We start from the raw sequence: 16,472 nt of genomic DNA, 5'->3' as shown, positions 1-16,472 counted from the left end.
GTTATTGCTTGAATTCCTTTTAAATAATTTATGTTTATAATTTTGTTCTCTATTTTATAAATAACTATTTATTTTAGATATAACTGCAATATAACAATGCTACAAATAATATTTTCTTCCTTGTAAAATTAAAATAATATTAGAAATTTCGTTCAGAAAACGCCATAACTATGATAAATTTATTATCTATTTAGGAATTTATAAAAATATGTATACGTTTTAATAAAAATGTGAGGCTTCTTAAGTATTTTACTCATAAGTTTTCAACAGGTTATATTATAAAAACACGATTATTCCCGATATTTGATGCCCTAACATGCCGTAAAATTCTTAAATGTACCTACTAAATAGCTGTAAAAGTCCAACTTTTACCAACAAGCTAAGTACTTACGTGCTTAGTAAGTAACTTATATTGCTTGTAATTAATCGAAAAACTTGTCCCAGGTAAAGAGGGCCCCACACCACAGAGTTGGCTTCATAAAGTATTCAGTGTGTTGCCGCCTTTACGAAGGCTTTTCCAAAGACAAAGATGCTTTTAAGCTTCCGTGTGGAGTACAGAAAGTTATGGAGTGGCTTTCGTGTGTTATATATTGCGCTTAGGAAGAAATATAAAGAGTTATTTATTTCCTACTATCTACTTAGCAATTTAATACAATACAAAAAAAAAACTACATAATACTAACATCATAAGTAATTTAAAAAAAGAATGCTGAAAACAAAAAGTAGGTACACATAAAACAATCAGCCTACATCTCCCACTGTTACCAACTTGCCAACAAAATATCATATTACCAACTTTCAAAAATAATGTTTTGTTAAAATGATCACAATGTAATTATTTCCCAAAATCAGTTGGCGGAGGCGAAAGCAGTACGCCAGGGTCGCCGCACTAGACGACCGCTGCTCTCTGCCTACCCCGCCAGGAACACACCGTGAAAATATTATGTATGTATTATAATAACTGTTCTATAAATATACAATTTAGTTATTTGTGTCCTGGTGTTAGAATACAGGTGTAGTCAGTAACGGATGCGGAGATTTTGGAGAGTTTAGAAAATTATATCTTATTCTTCTATTAGGTATATTATTTAACACATCTAAAATTAGACTTTGTCATTATAAGTTATATTAGTGTCTAAAACAGGCTTAGGTAACAAAAAACCTAACTCTAGTAGATTCCAAATCAATTGAGAAACTCAAAAGCCTTTTAACGAAAACTGTTTTTTGTTTATCTTTCGTTTGTTTATCATCTACATAGTCACAGTTAGCGTGCCTTCCGAAGCACATAAGCATCTTACAATCAGGTGTTTCAGCTTACAATATCCTAACACACTTTTTTTCCAACATGTTCTCACCAGAAATTAAACCCTATCTAACCACTAGACCACGACGGCTGTTAAACGATATCAAATCATATAATTTATGGCACAGATCTTAACATTAACAACTAGACATAAGAAATTAATGCAGTACGGTCACGAGCAATAATATGTATACACTTTGGTACCATGTCACACTAACTTTTTTGACAAATTGAACTGTAAGCCTCACTAAATGTCAAATATGTTAGTGCGACAGAGTCCTAAAGTGGGTACATTATATTGCTCATGACTGTACTATTAGGCGGCCTTATTCTTATTCTTCAAAACAATTTCTAATACATACACATACATACATAAACTCACGCCTATTTCCCACCGGGGTAAGCAGAGACTATAGAATTCCATTTGCTTCGATCCTGACACACTTCTCTTGCTTCCTCCACATTCATCAATCGCTTCAAACACAAAAACAACAACAATTTCTAATATCCTTTATTTTATCTCGAGACGTCTCCACCCCATCCTTATTCCCATCAAGCTATTAAAGCAGCGATCACCTGCAAAGACCCGTAACTGTGTCACTAACTCACATTTTGCATAAGTATGTTTACTACCTACCCCGCTACTTTGTAGATCGATAACTTTATTATAAGTACAACGGAAAACTTACATTATGGTTGTAGAATGAAATCACGCGTTAAAAATAGAGGGATTAAAGTTTGTCGTTGGATTGGAAACTCTCGCCGCTAATACAAATAAGGTGTTTTTGGATTTATTAGAATAGAATAGAATATGTTTATTTATCAAAAACTTAAACATTAGTGGCGGACCCCGCACTAGGGAAACCCTGTATCGCGGAGGTCCTGAACATTTGTTATTACCAAACACTTTTAAATAAACCGGCGAGCTAGCCTTTCATAAAAGTACTATTATAACATATTATGTAGGGATATACTTCAATACATGGATCTCTCTCTCTATTTAAGAGCTGCGCTCTTGTCGGTGAAGTAATCGCCATTTCTCTCTTCTTCCCACCAAATCCTTCACCTCCTGATACGACAGGACCTGCACCTTCTCTTTTATTTGTTACATAAATGTTATCCTAGGTCTACCCCTTCCTCTCTTCCCTTCAATTTTTCCTTCTATAATGTTTGTTATAAATGAATCGTGTCGTATCAGGTGGCCAATCATATTTCCTCTCCGGTAATATATGGATAGCCAGGAATAAAATGGTACACATCCAAACATACATAAATAAAAAGAAAAAGGTAAAATTAATATTTCTGCGAATTCTATGAGTCATATAGTCGTGTAGGGCACATCCTAAATAATGTGATGAAGCAATTTATTATATGAAATGATTATGCCTGACACTATTAGGTTATTAAGGAGAATTCATTACATATAACAACAACACGCCTGTATAACCAAAGGAGTAGGCAGAGGTGTAAAGTATACGTATGGGTGTAGGTGGTGTATAGAGTTCATCTTTTTTTTAGGGACACCTACACTACATCTAACGCTTTTCCTCTGATGACTTGTCGATATCTCAACAGTCAGCGTCTATTCATATTCAACTATTCCATTGATAAATAATTTAATCCGTTTATTCAAAAATCAGCCCTAAATTAAGTTTTCCTAAAAACAAATTCCCTAAAAGCAATTCCAAAATAAACTATTAACCCGTTCGATTAAACCGTTCCCACTTTCAACAGAAACACTACGTTCTCTTACCTTCTTAATTCAGAAGGATATTACCGATCAAATTCCCTAATTGGTAATATATTAGAGGGTAGTTAGGAACGGGAAGGTGCTGAAATGTCGCGCCCGGGGTGAATCGATACCGTACTGTGCAGGAGGTACAATAAGTAGTTTGGGAATTGTACAGGTTAATATGATTCAATTTGTAGTGCAAGTGTAGAGATATGTCGTTGTTGCATTAGGGAATTAAAAGACGTATAGCTAAACAAACTCACGGGGTAATACAGGAACAAATGCTTTAGCCATGTTGACAAAGTATGTAAGTGTGTTAAAGTAGCATAAGATGCTGCACCGACAAGAGCGTGGCTCTTAAATTGATGACGATGATAACTTGTTAATGTCACTTGGCTAAAGTGACGTAATAATCGTTTGCTACTTGGCTAAAGTCCCTGTTTTCTTGTTTTAAAGACTTTTTATTTCTCGTTTGTCAACAAAAACTTTTGTTAAAAAAAACACAAACATTGGGTTTTTAAAACGCTTAAAACCTTCACTGAATCCGTCTAAATCGAAACCCGAATCGAACGCATCGGATTGGTGGAATCGAATGTAGAATTATGTGACTATATGTGAGTCTCTACCCATAAGGGATACAAGCACATTGTGATATGTACAAAATCTCCAAAAGGCGGGTATCTGGAGTTCGGAGGTAGCGTGTAACCCTACAGATATCAAGTACCATTATCGGTACAAGCTAACCTTACCCCCAGCAGACGGGCCCAATCTCAATAAATTTATGAAAGGAATATTGCCAATAAGGACCCAGCACGGGCTATTAATTAAAATATCTAATTAATTCACCTGAAATGGCTTTAATCAATTCCCTTTTGGCCAATTTATGAAGGTATCAGATTCCCAAAGCTTAATTAGGACCTTTCTTTGTATTATGGGATAAGTGACATGGGATCAGCTACGCTAGGTTTATAGAGGTCATTCCGAATTTAAATTATGGTCGAAATTTTATAAATAGAACGGAAATTAAATTATAACAGGCACAGAATAAAAATACTTACTTAGCTCAAAATAACAAGTCTTAAAATAGATCAGACGAAACAAAATGGTCACTCTCCTTAGCGTTCTGGTTTTTTTACAAAAGCCCCTACTTTTCCGACCTTCCAATCCGCGAAGGAAAAACCAGCCCAATACAAGTTAGGTTACATACCTCCGAAAAGCATATCACGGGAATATGGGTTTCCTCTACATGTTTTTCTTCACCGCTGAGCACGTGATATACACTTATGATACATACGTGAATTAAAAAAATAATTAAAGTCACTTATTATTATGCCTATATACTGCCCACCGCTGGAATCAGGCCTTCCCTCAATCAACCGGAGGGGGTATGGAGCATACTACACCGCACTCCTCCACTGTGGGTCGGTGGAGGTGGTTTTACGGCTAATAGCCGGGACCAACGCCTCAACGTCCGAAGCACGGAATCATCTTACTTTTTTGGACAATCAGGTGATTCAATCCAGTAAAGTTCTAGCCATACAAAGGACAGTCTCACACCATCGAGAATCGAACCTGAGCCTCCAGATCGTGAGCCTAACGCTCTAACCACTACACCACGGAGGCTGTTCTATATCTATTTAAATATAACAATGAAAATATCACAAAATAGTACCTGTAAGTAGTTGTTTATGACCAAGTCAACTATAAATATTTTACATACATACATACATAAACTCACGCCCGTAATCCCAAATGGGGTGGGCAGAGCCACAAGTAATCAAAGACAACTTGCAGCCACTGTTGATACGAAGTCCTAAGATGGATATGATGAACCTTATGGTGATAAGGGATCAGCCTATCGCCCATAACATTAGTCCATCATGTTAGAGGACGCAATCCCTCTGTCGGTTTTTACGACATGCCCGGGAAGACAAGCAGCTGAACGTGTTCTATGTTTTTTATTTGCTCCCAGAACAGCATAGAAGCAATAAATATTTTAGCTATAGCAATACTAGATAAGTTTGGAAAGTCTATGGCAAGTGAGTTAAGAAAACTCATTATAACAAAATGGTGTAATTATTTGTGCCATAAAAATAAATATCGTGATTCTCTAAATCCGCCTTTTTCTACGTTGGCCTCATCGAAGGACTTAAAATTATACGAGTTTATGTAAGGCACAGTAGTTAAGAAAAAACTACGCGCCATATAATAACAAAGCTAAGGTCCCTGGTTGCCAAATCTGACGCCAACAAGTACCATAACCATAATCGTAATGGCAAAATCGATTACAGTCCCCACTCCCCAACCTAGGTCTCAAACAAGTCCAGGGTACATGCATCGGAGGAAATTAATAGTTGATCTAGATATAATCGTTAACTGGCTTGGGGGAACGCAACTATTAATAAGTGCCTCGATCATAATCTACATTAAACATCGATTTCTAAATAGTATTTAAGGCTAGACGGTACAGTGACTAAGATTGAAAAGGGAATGTTAAGTTGGTTTGGACACGTAGAGCGGATGAAGGGTCATTATCCTTCCGAAAGGAATATATAAAGCGAAAGTTGGTGGTGGAAGACCTAGATGGAGGTACATTGACCAAATTGACGATATCCTTAGAAAAGTGCGTAAAACGATTGATGAATATGGAGGAAGCAAGTATGTCAGGATCGAAGCAAATGGAATTCCATAGTCTCTGCTTACCCCGATGGGAAATATGCGTATGTATGTATTTAAGGCCAGTCTATGGAACAGTTGGTATTCGACTCGACTTATTTGAAGAAAGATTTAGGAGCACCTAAAAATTATGACCGAATGTCACAATTTTCCTTATAAAAAAACCAATGAGTTTTTTTTGTGTTCGTAGATAAACCAAAAATCTTAAGTCTATGGAAACATAAATGCGCATAAAGATTATGCCGAGGTTATTAAACCTAAATCGGTCTTTGGTTTCTGTGACTCATATAAAATCTGTATCTAATTTCAATCTTGTCAATGTCTTGTAGCAGTTGTAGCGTAAGCATCCATATCTAGGCTTTATCGCCCCCGGTTTTTCTTGTACTTACAGTAAGTACATCTAATTCCTTGTATATTTTGTTCCAGCATGCTCCGGTCACTAGACCTGGGCAGTAGCGAACGGTCAGAACGCAAGCCGGAACCGCTGCGTTCGCCCGCCGCGCCGCGCGACGAGCGCCGCTCACCCGAGCGCGCGCGCAGCACTGAACGACGGGAAGGTACGTCCCACTGTAGCTCACACCGACCAGCACAAGATGAACTATCACACAAAATAAACGAGAATCAAAGAAAGGTCCATCTTATCTGGTCGGCACTTTCTATCCACTAATGGGTAGCGTAGTATAGCTGTCGTCAAGGCTGCATCGATCGCGTTAGCTTTCGATATCTGTGTATGTCCGTAGCTAGTTCGTGTTCGCTTCACTTTTCTTGTCCGCGCGGAGTACGAGGTTCCCATCCCAGAGGCATTCCGCTCACGGACGCGCGTAATCGTTCATAGGTACCCCGACAACAAACGGCGCCGATGTTAAACTGGTATAAAATATTCGTACGTCGTTGCAACGCTTACGTACGTGCGTGATCCCCTCCCACCCCTCCCGGTCCTCGTGTTCCCGCGTAACGTGAGTCTCGCCGCAGGTCCGGAGGAGTGGCCGAGCACGCCGCCGCTCAACAACAACACGACGCACCACAACAACAACGGACCGACGCCGCTGCCGCTGCCGCCGCCGAGCCCCTTCCGCTTCGAAGAGCACCGGCCATACCGCTTCGCCGAGGACATGGGCCCGCTGCCGCCCGGCGCGCTCGTCGGCCGCCTCGGAGACTCCCTCATTCCTAAAGGCGACCCAATGGAGGCGCGCCTGCAAGAGATGCTCAGATACAACATGGACAAATACGCAAACACGAACCTCGACACACTGCACATCAGCCGGCGGGTGCGCGAGCTGCTGTCGGTGCACAACATCGGGCAGAGACTGTTCGCGAAGTACGTGCTGGGGCTGTCGCAGGGGACCGTGTCGGAGCTGCTCTCCAAGCCGAAGCCCTGGGACAAGCTCACGGAGAAAGGACGCGACTCGTACAGGAAAATGCACGCGTGGGCGTGCGACGAGGCAGCCGTCATGCTACTCAAGTCACTCATTCCTAAAAAAGGTACACACTCCATTACTATCATTTTGGACACATCCGAGTCTCTACCAATGACGTCAACGCGTATTAAACCTCTACAACTCCGTGCTTTGTATGTTGAATCACAGATTTATATCGAAAGTTGCCTTGTACATTATTATTTCAGTCATTTTTGGGTCGCAGTGTTTGGTAGCGGCTCGGAATGTTTTGACGCCACTCCGTTCAGTGTTCCGTCTGGTTTGCCGGTATCAGTACCTGACAATAGGTAATCAATCATGGAGGAATTCCGCTGAACGTTTACTTGGCCCATTACTCCGGGGACAAAGGCTGGTCACACGATTTGCTCTCGATAGCGGGGGTTGATTATAAAGAGTTTCAAAACAGATTCCGCGGACAGTTTGATAGCGGAAAAAAATGTTAAACTGTTTTTTAATGTTGTTCCAAGTGCACGGAACTTGTTTTGGAACTTTTCATGTTTACAATCGAGTTTATAAAAGTCGGAGTACTTTTTGAAATTATGGCGAAGTTTATAGAAAATGCACTGCTGTTTTGGACAGTCATTTCAGAGCGATATTGACGGAACAAGCTAACTGGGATGACCGTCCAACACTCAAATGACTCCCGGAGTACATTCAGACGTCCCGCTGCAGACTGAACTACTCCGACCACAAATTAACTAATACGAACAGCTTAATCATTAGTGACCGCACTCTTTATTTTAATGTTGATTTTATTTTTGTTTGCTCCTCACCTTGTCCTAGCCTCGATTCCCCTTTCCTTCTTCCTATCGCGTGCGGAAACTACTGTCCCCGCCCTTGTTACAGAAAAGGGGGGGTTGGGAGGTAGTTTAAAGGGGATATGGTCAAGCTCCCCCTCTAACGTCACTCGACAACTCCTGGAACGCGGACGTTTCCCCCCCGCGCGGGCGCCCTCCCCTTCCGAAGCTCCGTACGGACGCCGGCGGGGGAGGGGTGCGGGGGAGAACGCTGCGACGGTTCAACTAAAGTTGTTGCGTACTGACATCGATTTATCGTTTAAATACGTGCGGGTTTTCTTACAATGGCCGCCAGCTTCAGCAGCTATTTCCCGTTTTTATCTGATTTTATAACGCTTCTTCCAAATTCAACTGTGTTCTTGAAAGACTTCAGTTACGACTTTGGCATGTAAATTGTGAATGTTGATATTTTCGACTGTTTTATATAAAATTGAAGCGTCCAAGACGGAAAGTCGTCAAAAAGAAAAGTAAGCGGACACGCTAGCGTCGGCTCACACGACTTAGGTTGCACTCCATGTAACATGTACACCTAGTTGCTTCATATAGATCACCGCTTTGAACTTTTTAGTATTCAAAGCGAATTACCGAAATATGATCCCAGGATCGTGATCACAAAGACCTTTTTTCATTCTCATAATATATCTTCAAAATGATAACCTGACTAAATATAGAGATCCCTCTGAATCAAAGGTGCATGACCCTTCAAAACTTAGTTTCAAACTTGCCAAGGTCACGAATTCGCACGACGGGAATACAAAATAGATATTCTACAGGAACTAAACTTTGTGTCTAGGTAACCATTGAATTCTTGGGGATTATAACACCGTTTTAAAAATCAATACATACTGATTGACATCAAGAAATAAAGTTATAAAGATTTCCGCCATCTTAAATTTTGACTGCATATTTTGAATGGCGACAGAGAAGTCAAAATTATCGCATCAATCGGAAAAAAAGATACGTATCACCTATCTACTTTTTATCTCCAAATTCGTGGACAGAAAAGCACCCGAAAAATTCGGTACAATTTTAAAAAGAAGAAAATACACAGCTCATTGTAAGGCAGTGTACACATTAATGACAATGCAGGACAAAGTATAAATCGTGGGGACAATAGCGTTGTGCATTAGCCTTTGTCGTCCGAAGGGGATGAGCTCAAATAGATTGAATTTCAGATAATTCTAAAGGGTTCCGTTTTTCTTATTTTCCGCGAAATTATACCGGCTTTGCATTGTTTTTGGCGATCGATTTGACGATTGTCTCCTATAGGGGACGTTAATTTACCCTTGTTTATACTTAGATGGTTGCTTTGGATGTTTTATTTACTGCGATTCGGTCCGATATTGGATTTTTTATTATTATTTTAGTGTTAAATGCAAGCTGATCTTTCTGCGACACAAGTCTATTTTCATAAACGTACACTAAGCCGCAAAAGTCCAATCAGTTTCTTGCAAAGTAATAAATAAATTTACTGGTTTCACTTAAGACCTCCTGGTTACATGTCGTTTCTGTAATACACCAAAAACACCTACAAAAACATAAATTTTATAATTATGACGACTAATAGTTCATAATTTCACCACTGTTTTACAAGTAATTAGCTGGGTTCAGTGACAGACATTTTGTTCTTTGATTGTCCTATCTGCTAAATATTTTGTCTCTTTTTGTAACGTTCTAAGACTCTTTCCGTTCCATCCTGTTAAAGACTAGAGAGTATTATAATTTCTGTCTTATTATGTATGTATGAGTGACAGTCTTATTCGCAACCCAGCTGTCCTACAAAAGGCGAGTCCACACAAGCAGTGTGATGAAAGAAAGAGTGTTCCCACGCGACGATCGAGTGTAGCGTGACCACAGCCTCATTACTAGTACATACTGGTTATTACTGGTATATACCGGTCATTACTGGATTTTACCAGCCATTACTAGATCGGAGTCGTTCCGGGTGTGGATGTGGATGTGTGGATTAAATATCGATGCTTATGCTAATTACTAATTAGGTATTGGTTACTAGCAAGACCCGGCCTCGTCTAGGTATTCTTTTTTTTACCTTTTATAATAGAATAAATAATCAATTAAAATAGAATTGAAATAAAACTACGTATAGAATTTGTATCAGTGCCGAGCTAAATTTATCTCACTGTTTATCTACTCATTGCCTATAATACGTCCATCATGTTGGACAAGACATAGATGGAATATTTTTAATATCAATATTATATGTAGGAAGTAAGTAGAGTTAAACAAATTACAGGATGTTTTTGTTAATATAACTGTATTCCACCGAACATGAAAGAAAACTATAATTTGATTGACCTCAAACATTAAGTACCTACGACACGATCAATTTAAATTGACGTACACCACCAATAACGACACACCTACTATCAAATATTCACTTTAACAGACACAAAAATACGAGTCACGAATATCAATTTACTCAAAAAGAACCATACAGTAACAGTTTCACAATCGTCATACAAGACAATCCTGTTGTTTGCAAGTGTGTGAACACTGAGCGTTGCACAACGGACAGATGGACAGGACTGTTTTATGTATGGATCGTGGGAAGTAGGAAATTGATGGCAGAACGGGGAAAATGACGGGTATGATACGTTACGTGGTATGGGAAATATCGGGTAAGTGGTGGTGTATGAGGCAATTGATCGTTTAGTGCTTGTCAACGAGTGAAATTGTCGCGGATTGAACGTTTGTGAGGTCTATTTCTGATATAAATATACTTACGCTTGTAATTCCTAAAGGGTTGCACAGACAATACAATACAATACAAATACACTTTATTGGACCAAAATAAAAAGAAATAATTACAAAAAACTCTTAACTATGTAAATGGCGGCCTTATCGCTTACAGCGATTTCTTCCAGACAACCATAAGGTGAGACACAACAGACATATATGATATGAAGCCTATTAAACATCAACTTATTAGTCTATTAGTTCCTTTCGCTCATATAATGGTCTAACTGTTGAGATCCCTCAGTCGGTTTTTACAACATGTCCGGAAAGTTAAGCAGCTGAATGTGTTCTACATTTTGTATGCGCTCCCAGTCCAGTATAAAAGGAATTGTCCCACATCGAATGTCCGCAACGCAAAAGCCGCAAAAGTGTCTTAAATTATTATTAAAAAAACTATCATTTTCATAAGTTTTGCAACGGAAAATTCCATTTGATATTAACTCAGAATCACGTGCTGAATCATCCCCCTCAGTATTCGTTACGATGCCACTTACACCCTGCATAGTTAGAGTCACGTGCGCGAAAAAAAAATCGATCGCGTACAGATAAAATTAATTAAATCTTGAATCACAAAAACTTTAATGCCCTAAATATGTAAGTAAGTATATTAATTCCGCAATAAATCTTAAAACAATTAACCAGTCAACTATAACACTAAACATGCATACTGCTTCATACTTGGATGGATCTTTATTGAATAAAAAATGATGGTTAAAAACCCGTGTGCTTAGATGGTATCTGCCTATGGCAATACCTATAAAATCAATTAATGCTTACTTCATAATTTGCTGTCAAGGGGAACATAGGCAAGTAATAGTTGAAACGCAACTGGAGGGTTCCGTAGAATTAATAAACTTAACATAATATAAGCTCATGACTATCAGAGGTACATCCATACAAGATGAACTAAGTACCCACACGTCACCGAGCTTTCTATTAGACCAAGACTAGTAAAGTTTCAGTTGTATATTAGGACAATTTTAAAGATTCACGCACTTTAGACATAGTCATCATCATCAGCCGTACGACGCCCACTGCAGGCCTCCCCGAAGGATCTCAGACATAGTAAACTACATTAAAGGTTCGATACTTCATTCATTGTTAAATAAGATAAAAACAATCACGTTATCAGTTCGTTTGTCGACGTTATTTAGGCTAAAGATGGAATGACATTTTGAGAAGTCACTTAATTCGGTATTTTTAAGTAAAGTTGATAACAAAGCAAATCGGCTGTCATTTACTAAATATCACATTTACTTATAGCTAATTAGTGTAGATATTGGAATACTAAAATTGATATGGTGGATGATGGTGACAGAATACTAACATTGCGGACATTTATGTAGTGCAATCTTTCAAACAATTGAACGCGTTCTTTTTTTTCTATAGTCATAATCTGGCAGAAAAGTTTAAAAAAGGAACCCCATTTATACACATTTCTATTTTACGTCAATTACACGTGTGCACACGCCCTTACAATTTGTTATCGCTGTCGGGGCGCAAAAACAGCAAAAAAAACTTATTAATTACACCACAAGGCGGGATTTGCTTCCACTATCAACTCGAATTAACTTTTTTACGGTACTTATAAACTAGTCACTTATCAACCAGATAAAAACGCGTTTTGTAAAATAACCTCAACACTGGTCTTGGCAGAAAGATTTGCATCCAGTGCCTGTTAAAAAGATAAAAAGTCATTTTTCAATTCGCGCGCTATTTATTCCATTTTAAACATAGAAGCTTTTGAATTAAAAAAGTCTTTAACAGCGTCGTTATTGACCGCGTGAAAAAAGTTTATCTTTTAATTATTTTTATGACCAGTTACCTATTTTTTTTTATTTTCATAGAACCAATATGACATTTCGTGACTGCATCCAATTCTATTCGGCCAGAAATAAATCGACCACCATCATCGTATATCAAGATGCACAATGGACGTCTATAAAATTCAATAATCTACCTTCACACCTACCACGCTTTGTATAAAAAAAACTCAAGTAGGGTACGAAGTGTAAGTTAATAGGTTATTATTTATTCACATAATCCTTCGTTCCAATTAAGTTTAGTTGCGGCAGTAATAATTATTGGTCTTATTACTCCGGCCACGCTTCAGTGACGAAAACGTTCAAACAATATTGCTATTCCCAACAGAAGTGCAAATTAAATCCTTATTTCTTACAACACAATCGCTAATTCGAAAATTGTATCTGCAAAAGTAGCGGAGCGTGATCCCTCTTTCATGTAATTCGTAAAGACAGCGTCCATAAATACGAATTAAACTCGGTTTTAAAACAAAACGCCATAATCTCTGCCAAGAAAAAAGTAAACATAACAATAATACGAAACGTCAAACCAAAACGTGAATTTGGAAAAAAGTAAATTTGAAAAAGGAACACGGACGCGTCGAGTTGCATCCGAAAATGTGTGCAGATTTCCCGAACGAATATTTGGACAAAGTTCGGCTCTCGAAAGCGGTTGAAGTGTAGCGTGAAAATCTATTTTCAATGGCCACTATCGGCCGAGGCAGGACACCCAAAGGCTTTATGCCCGAAGTTAAGCGAGCTCGATGCTCCTTTAGCTCTAAACTCCCCTCCTAGTGCACTTAGTTTAACGCTAAGCAAATTTTAATATTCAATTGCGCTTTTGTGTGTTCTGATTTGAAAGTTTGTTGGGTTTCTAATTGGATGAACAGTGTAAAGGACGTAAACACAGAGAACAGTATAAATACCATACATTATTTATTATGAAGATGAATTAGATTAAGCTTTTTCATGTAAAAAGCATAAAGACTGATTACGAGAAGCAGTTAAAAGCTGCATTGCTCTCGGGTGACTTTAAACAATAATGTACGAATTCAGGGATAATGCAGCTGTCGTTAACAGGCGACCAGAAGGCGAAACTTATCAATGGCAGGTCACGTTCGAAAACTCCGTGCGGGGGACTGTCAAAAGCGTTTTAAACCGTTCGAAGTTGGGAAGTTGGCAAGTGTATTAACCGTAGACTAATACACTCGGCGACACATCGAACACAAATGGCCGAAAGTTACGTCTTCGGTTTTCAACTTCGGAACGCATTCAGTCGGACAGCGGCCGGGTTCGAATTGATTTATTTGAATTTCGAATGTGCTGTTAATTTGGGAGGGAAAACAAATTGTTTTTAATTAATTAGTGGCAGGCAGTGTTTATTATTTATCTTATTAAACAACGGGTGAATGCATTTTATTGCTTTTAAAACTTTTGATGTTTCAATTAAGAATAATTTGACACTGCACGACGATAATACATACGTTACGTAGTACCTACCTATCTATAAGAAACTCAATCAACAACATTTCCTCCCACCAGTTTTTGCCTGACTAGCCCTAATCCCTCGTTAAAAACAAAGTACGGCCAAAACCTCAGGGACGTCAACACATCGGAACTGAAAACAAGCGAGCGGGTCAATCTATCATAAATCATAAACTTTAAAACCTACCGAAAATTTGGCAAAGGGTAATCACATAATAATTACCCGATAGAACTCGGGTATCGAATGGGCCCGAAGGGACGAAGTTTTGGGTCGGTCTGCTCTTATTATTGATGTGAGTTTTAGGTTATGTTTGTATTTTTCTAATGTCAATCCTGGAACAGTTTTATTTAGCCATTTGAACTTGAATTGCAAGAAAAGAATGTGCATCGCCATCTATCGGAAAGTAGTAGAAGTAGAAAATATATCAAACCTCAGTTTTATGAAATTTAAAGGAAACAACTAAGATCCTAATTGAACTAAATTATCCTCTTACACTTATAAAATAACTATAACCGAGACGACATTTAATTTACTACGCAATTATTACCGGGTATTATTACAAAATGACATCGCCCGCAAAAAGCTGGCCACTTAGAAAGCGTTTGAAAAAGTAAATAGCCATTTAAAAGCGTTTTACAGTGGAATAACTTGAAAAAAATGAAATGTGGAAAAAATGAAAATGTTCGGAATGACGGCGACGCGCTTGTAACGCCATCTGTTGTCGAGTAGCGCGAACTAGTAGAGGTCAAGAAATTATTCCCGCTGGAATGTCCCTCTCGGCGCGGGCTCTTTGATGGCTTCCGACGAAGCAATCAGACCACTTTAAGGGCATATTTACGATTATAATACTGTGGGTTTTTATATAGTTTATGATTTTATACCTAACCGGCGGCTCGTTGTGATAATACCTAAGTAATTGTTGTAGGTAGTTGACGCGTAAACGACTCGCGACGGCTCCGGCTCGTTTTCAACGGATATTTTTAGATTTGATCTTTGTGTAATGATGTTTATTCGCATTTTACTAAAACAATTACAAGCGATGATTGGCTTAAAACTTGAAAACAATCCACCCTATCAACTAGGTATATAAAAACAAACCAATCACTTGCAGGTATTAATAATATTATATATTTCTGTTTATACTTAATACAATTAAGTGCACAGACTAAAATTAATTGCAATCTACTTGGTAGTTTCTCTTTGTAGCTGTGAAATAAAACGGAAATAGCGACATGTTCATTGAAAGCGTTTACAGTGCGTTTACGAGGCAAGTTATAAATAAAACTATTATTTAATTTGCCTAGAGGTGCGGATTTGAGGACATTTTGCTGGAAAGACCACTTTATTTCACTCCTGTCAGGGATTAGTATAAGGAGTTAAAATTAGCTTAATCCTAGCGGATTTTAATGTTTTAGTTCTTAGTCAAAGATGCGAGAAGCTTATTAGGAACGCACCATGCTCCGTACTATCATTTTATTAGTAATTACTTACCAACTTTATCATGCTGAATTACACAGGGTGTTAGTGAGATAGTAACGAAAACTTTGAGGGATGATTCAGACCACGATTCTAAGTTAATTTCAAGTAGAATTTTCCGTCGTAAAAATATGGAACTGAAAAAAGTTAAAAACACTAACATTGCCATTAATGTTTCGACAGGAAATTCTACTTCACATGGACTCCGAATCATGGTCTGAAACATCCCTCAGTATTCGTTACGGTGTCACTAACCCATACGTACTTGTATGGCTACCTGTGCGTACTAGGACGGGGTGTAAGTGACATCGTAACTGAGTTTAAATCACAAGGAATTTGCCAACAAAAGTATAGAATTGAAAAACAAAAAATGATGAAAGTATGAATTTTGCTGCGGAAAATTCCACTTGATATTAACTCAGAATCATCGAGTCTTTTTACAGCATAAATCCTCTGTAGATTATGTTAAAACCCTTGAAGGCCCTAGTCGAGTCTTACCCATCTTGATACTCCGAGGAGTGTTACATACTTATAAATAAAAACAAACATTAGTAGCTTATTTTTCATCCATTTTGCTAATCAGAAAATAACTAGGTGATTATTGGCTACTAACTTATTGTATTGTACTTATTATTATACAATACAATATGAAACTCTTTACTGTACACAAAAGAAATATTAACAACACACACATTCATGATACTTACATAATACTTTACACATGTCATGTAGGTATCTTCTCTTCTCCACCAATTTCTGCTTTTGTGAAATACTTTACGGGGGTGCTAGGTTCGATTCCTGATTAGTTAAAATACAAATCAAGATATTTGTTTGACAGCTATATTTTCAAATTTCCATCAGGTTAGGACTTTAAGTTTAGTCTTTTATTATTCTTAATAATGGCATCAGTCGACTCTACATTAAGAATAGGGCGACAACATGGGGCTCATCTAGTGAACGCGGCGATACTAAACAACGAATGAGAATTGTCAACTGTTGATTCCAGC

The 16,472-nt window shown here is 38.2% G+C and overlaps 1 protein-coding gene across 6 annotated transcripts in view; it reads left to right on the top strand.

The window, feature by feature from the left end:
* The window catches only part of LOC126375857 (homeobox protein cut), a 194,737-nt gene that overhangs the window by 165,931 nt on the left and 12,334 nt on the right, over positions 1–16,472 (top strand). For 4 of the 6 annotated variants that reach the window (XM_050022913.1, XM_050022912.1, XM_050022916.1 and 1 more), the window contains 3 exons: positions 853–945; positions 6,138–6,268; positions 6,684–7,193. In XM_050022913.1, coding sequence (XP_049878870.1) covers positions 853–945; positions 6,138–6,268; positions 6,684–7,193 — 734 coding nt within the window. The remainder of the gene's footprint in view (positions 1–852; positions 946–6,137; positions 6,269–6,683; positions 7,194–16,472) is intronic. The other 2 variants (XM_050022915.1, XM_050022917.1) reach the window with 2 other exon arrangements.

Source organism: Pectinophora gossypiella, chromosome 20 (genome assembly GCF_024362695.1).
Source record: "Pectinophora gossypiella chromosome 20, ilPecGoss1.1, whole genome shotgun sequence".
NCBI lineage: Eukaryota > Metazoa > Arthropoda > Insecta > Lepidoptera > Gelechiidae > Pectinophora > Pectinophora gossypiella.
Note: the sequence above shows the minus strand (reverse complement) of the source record. Positions and strands in the feature narration are given on the sequence as shown.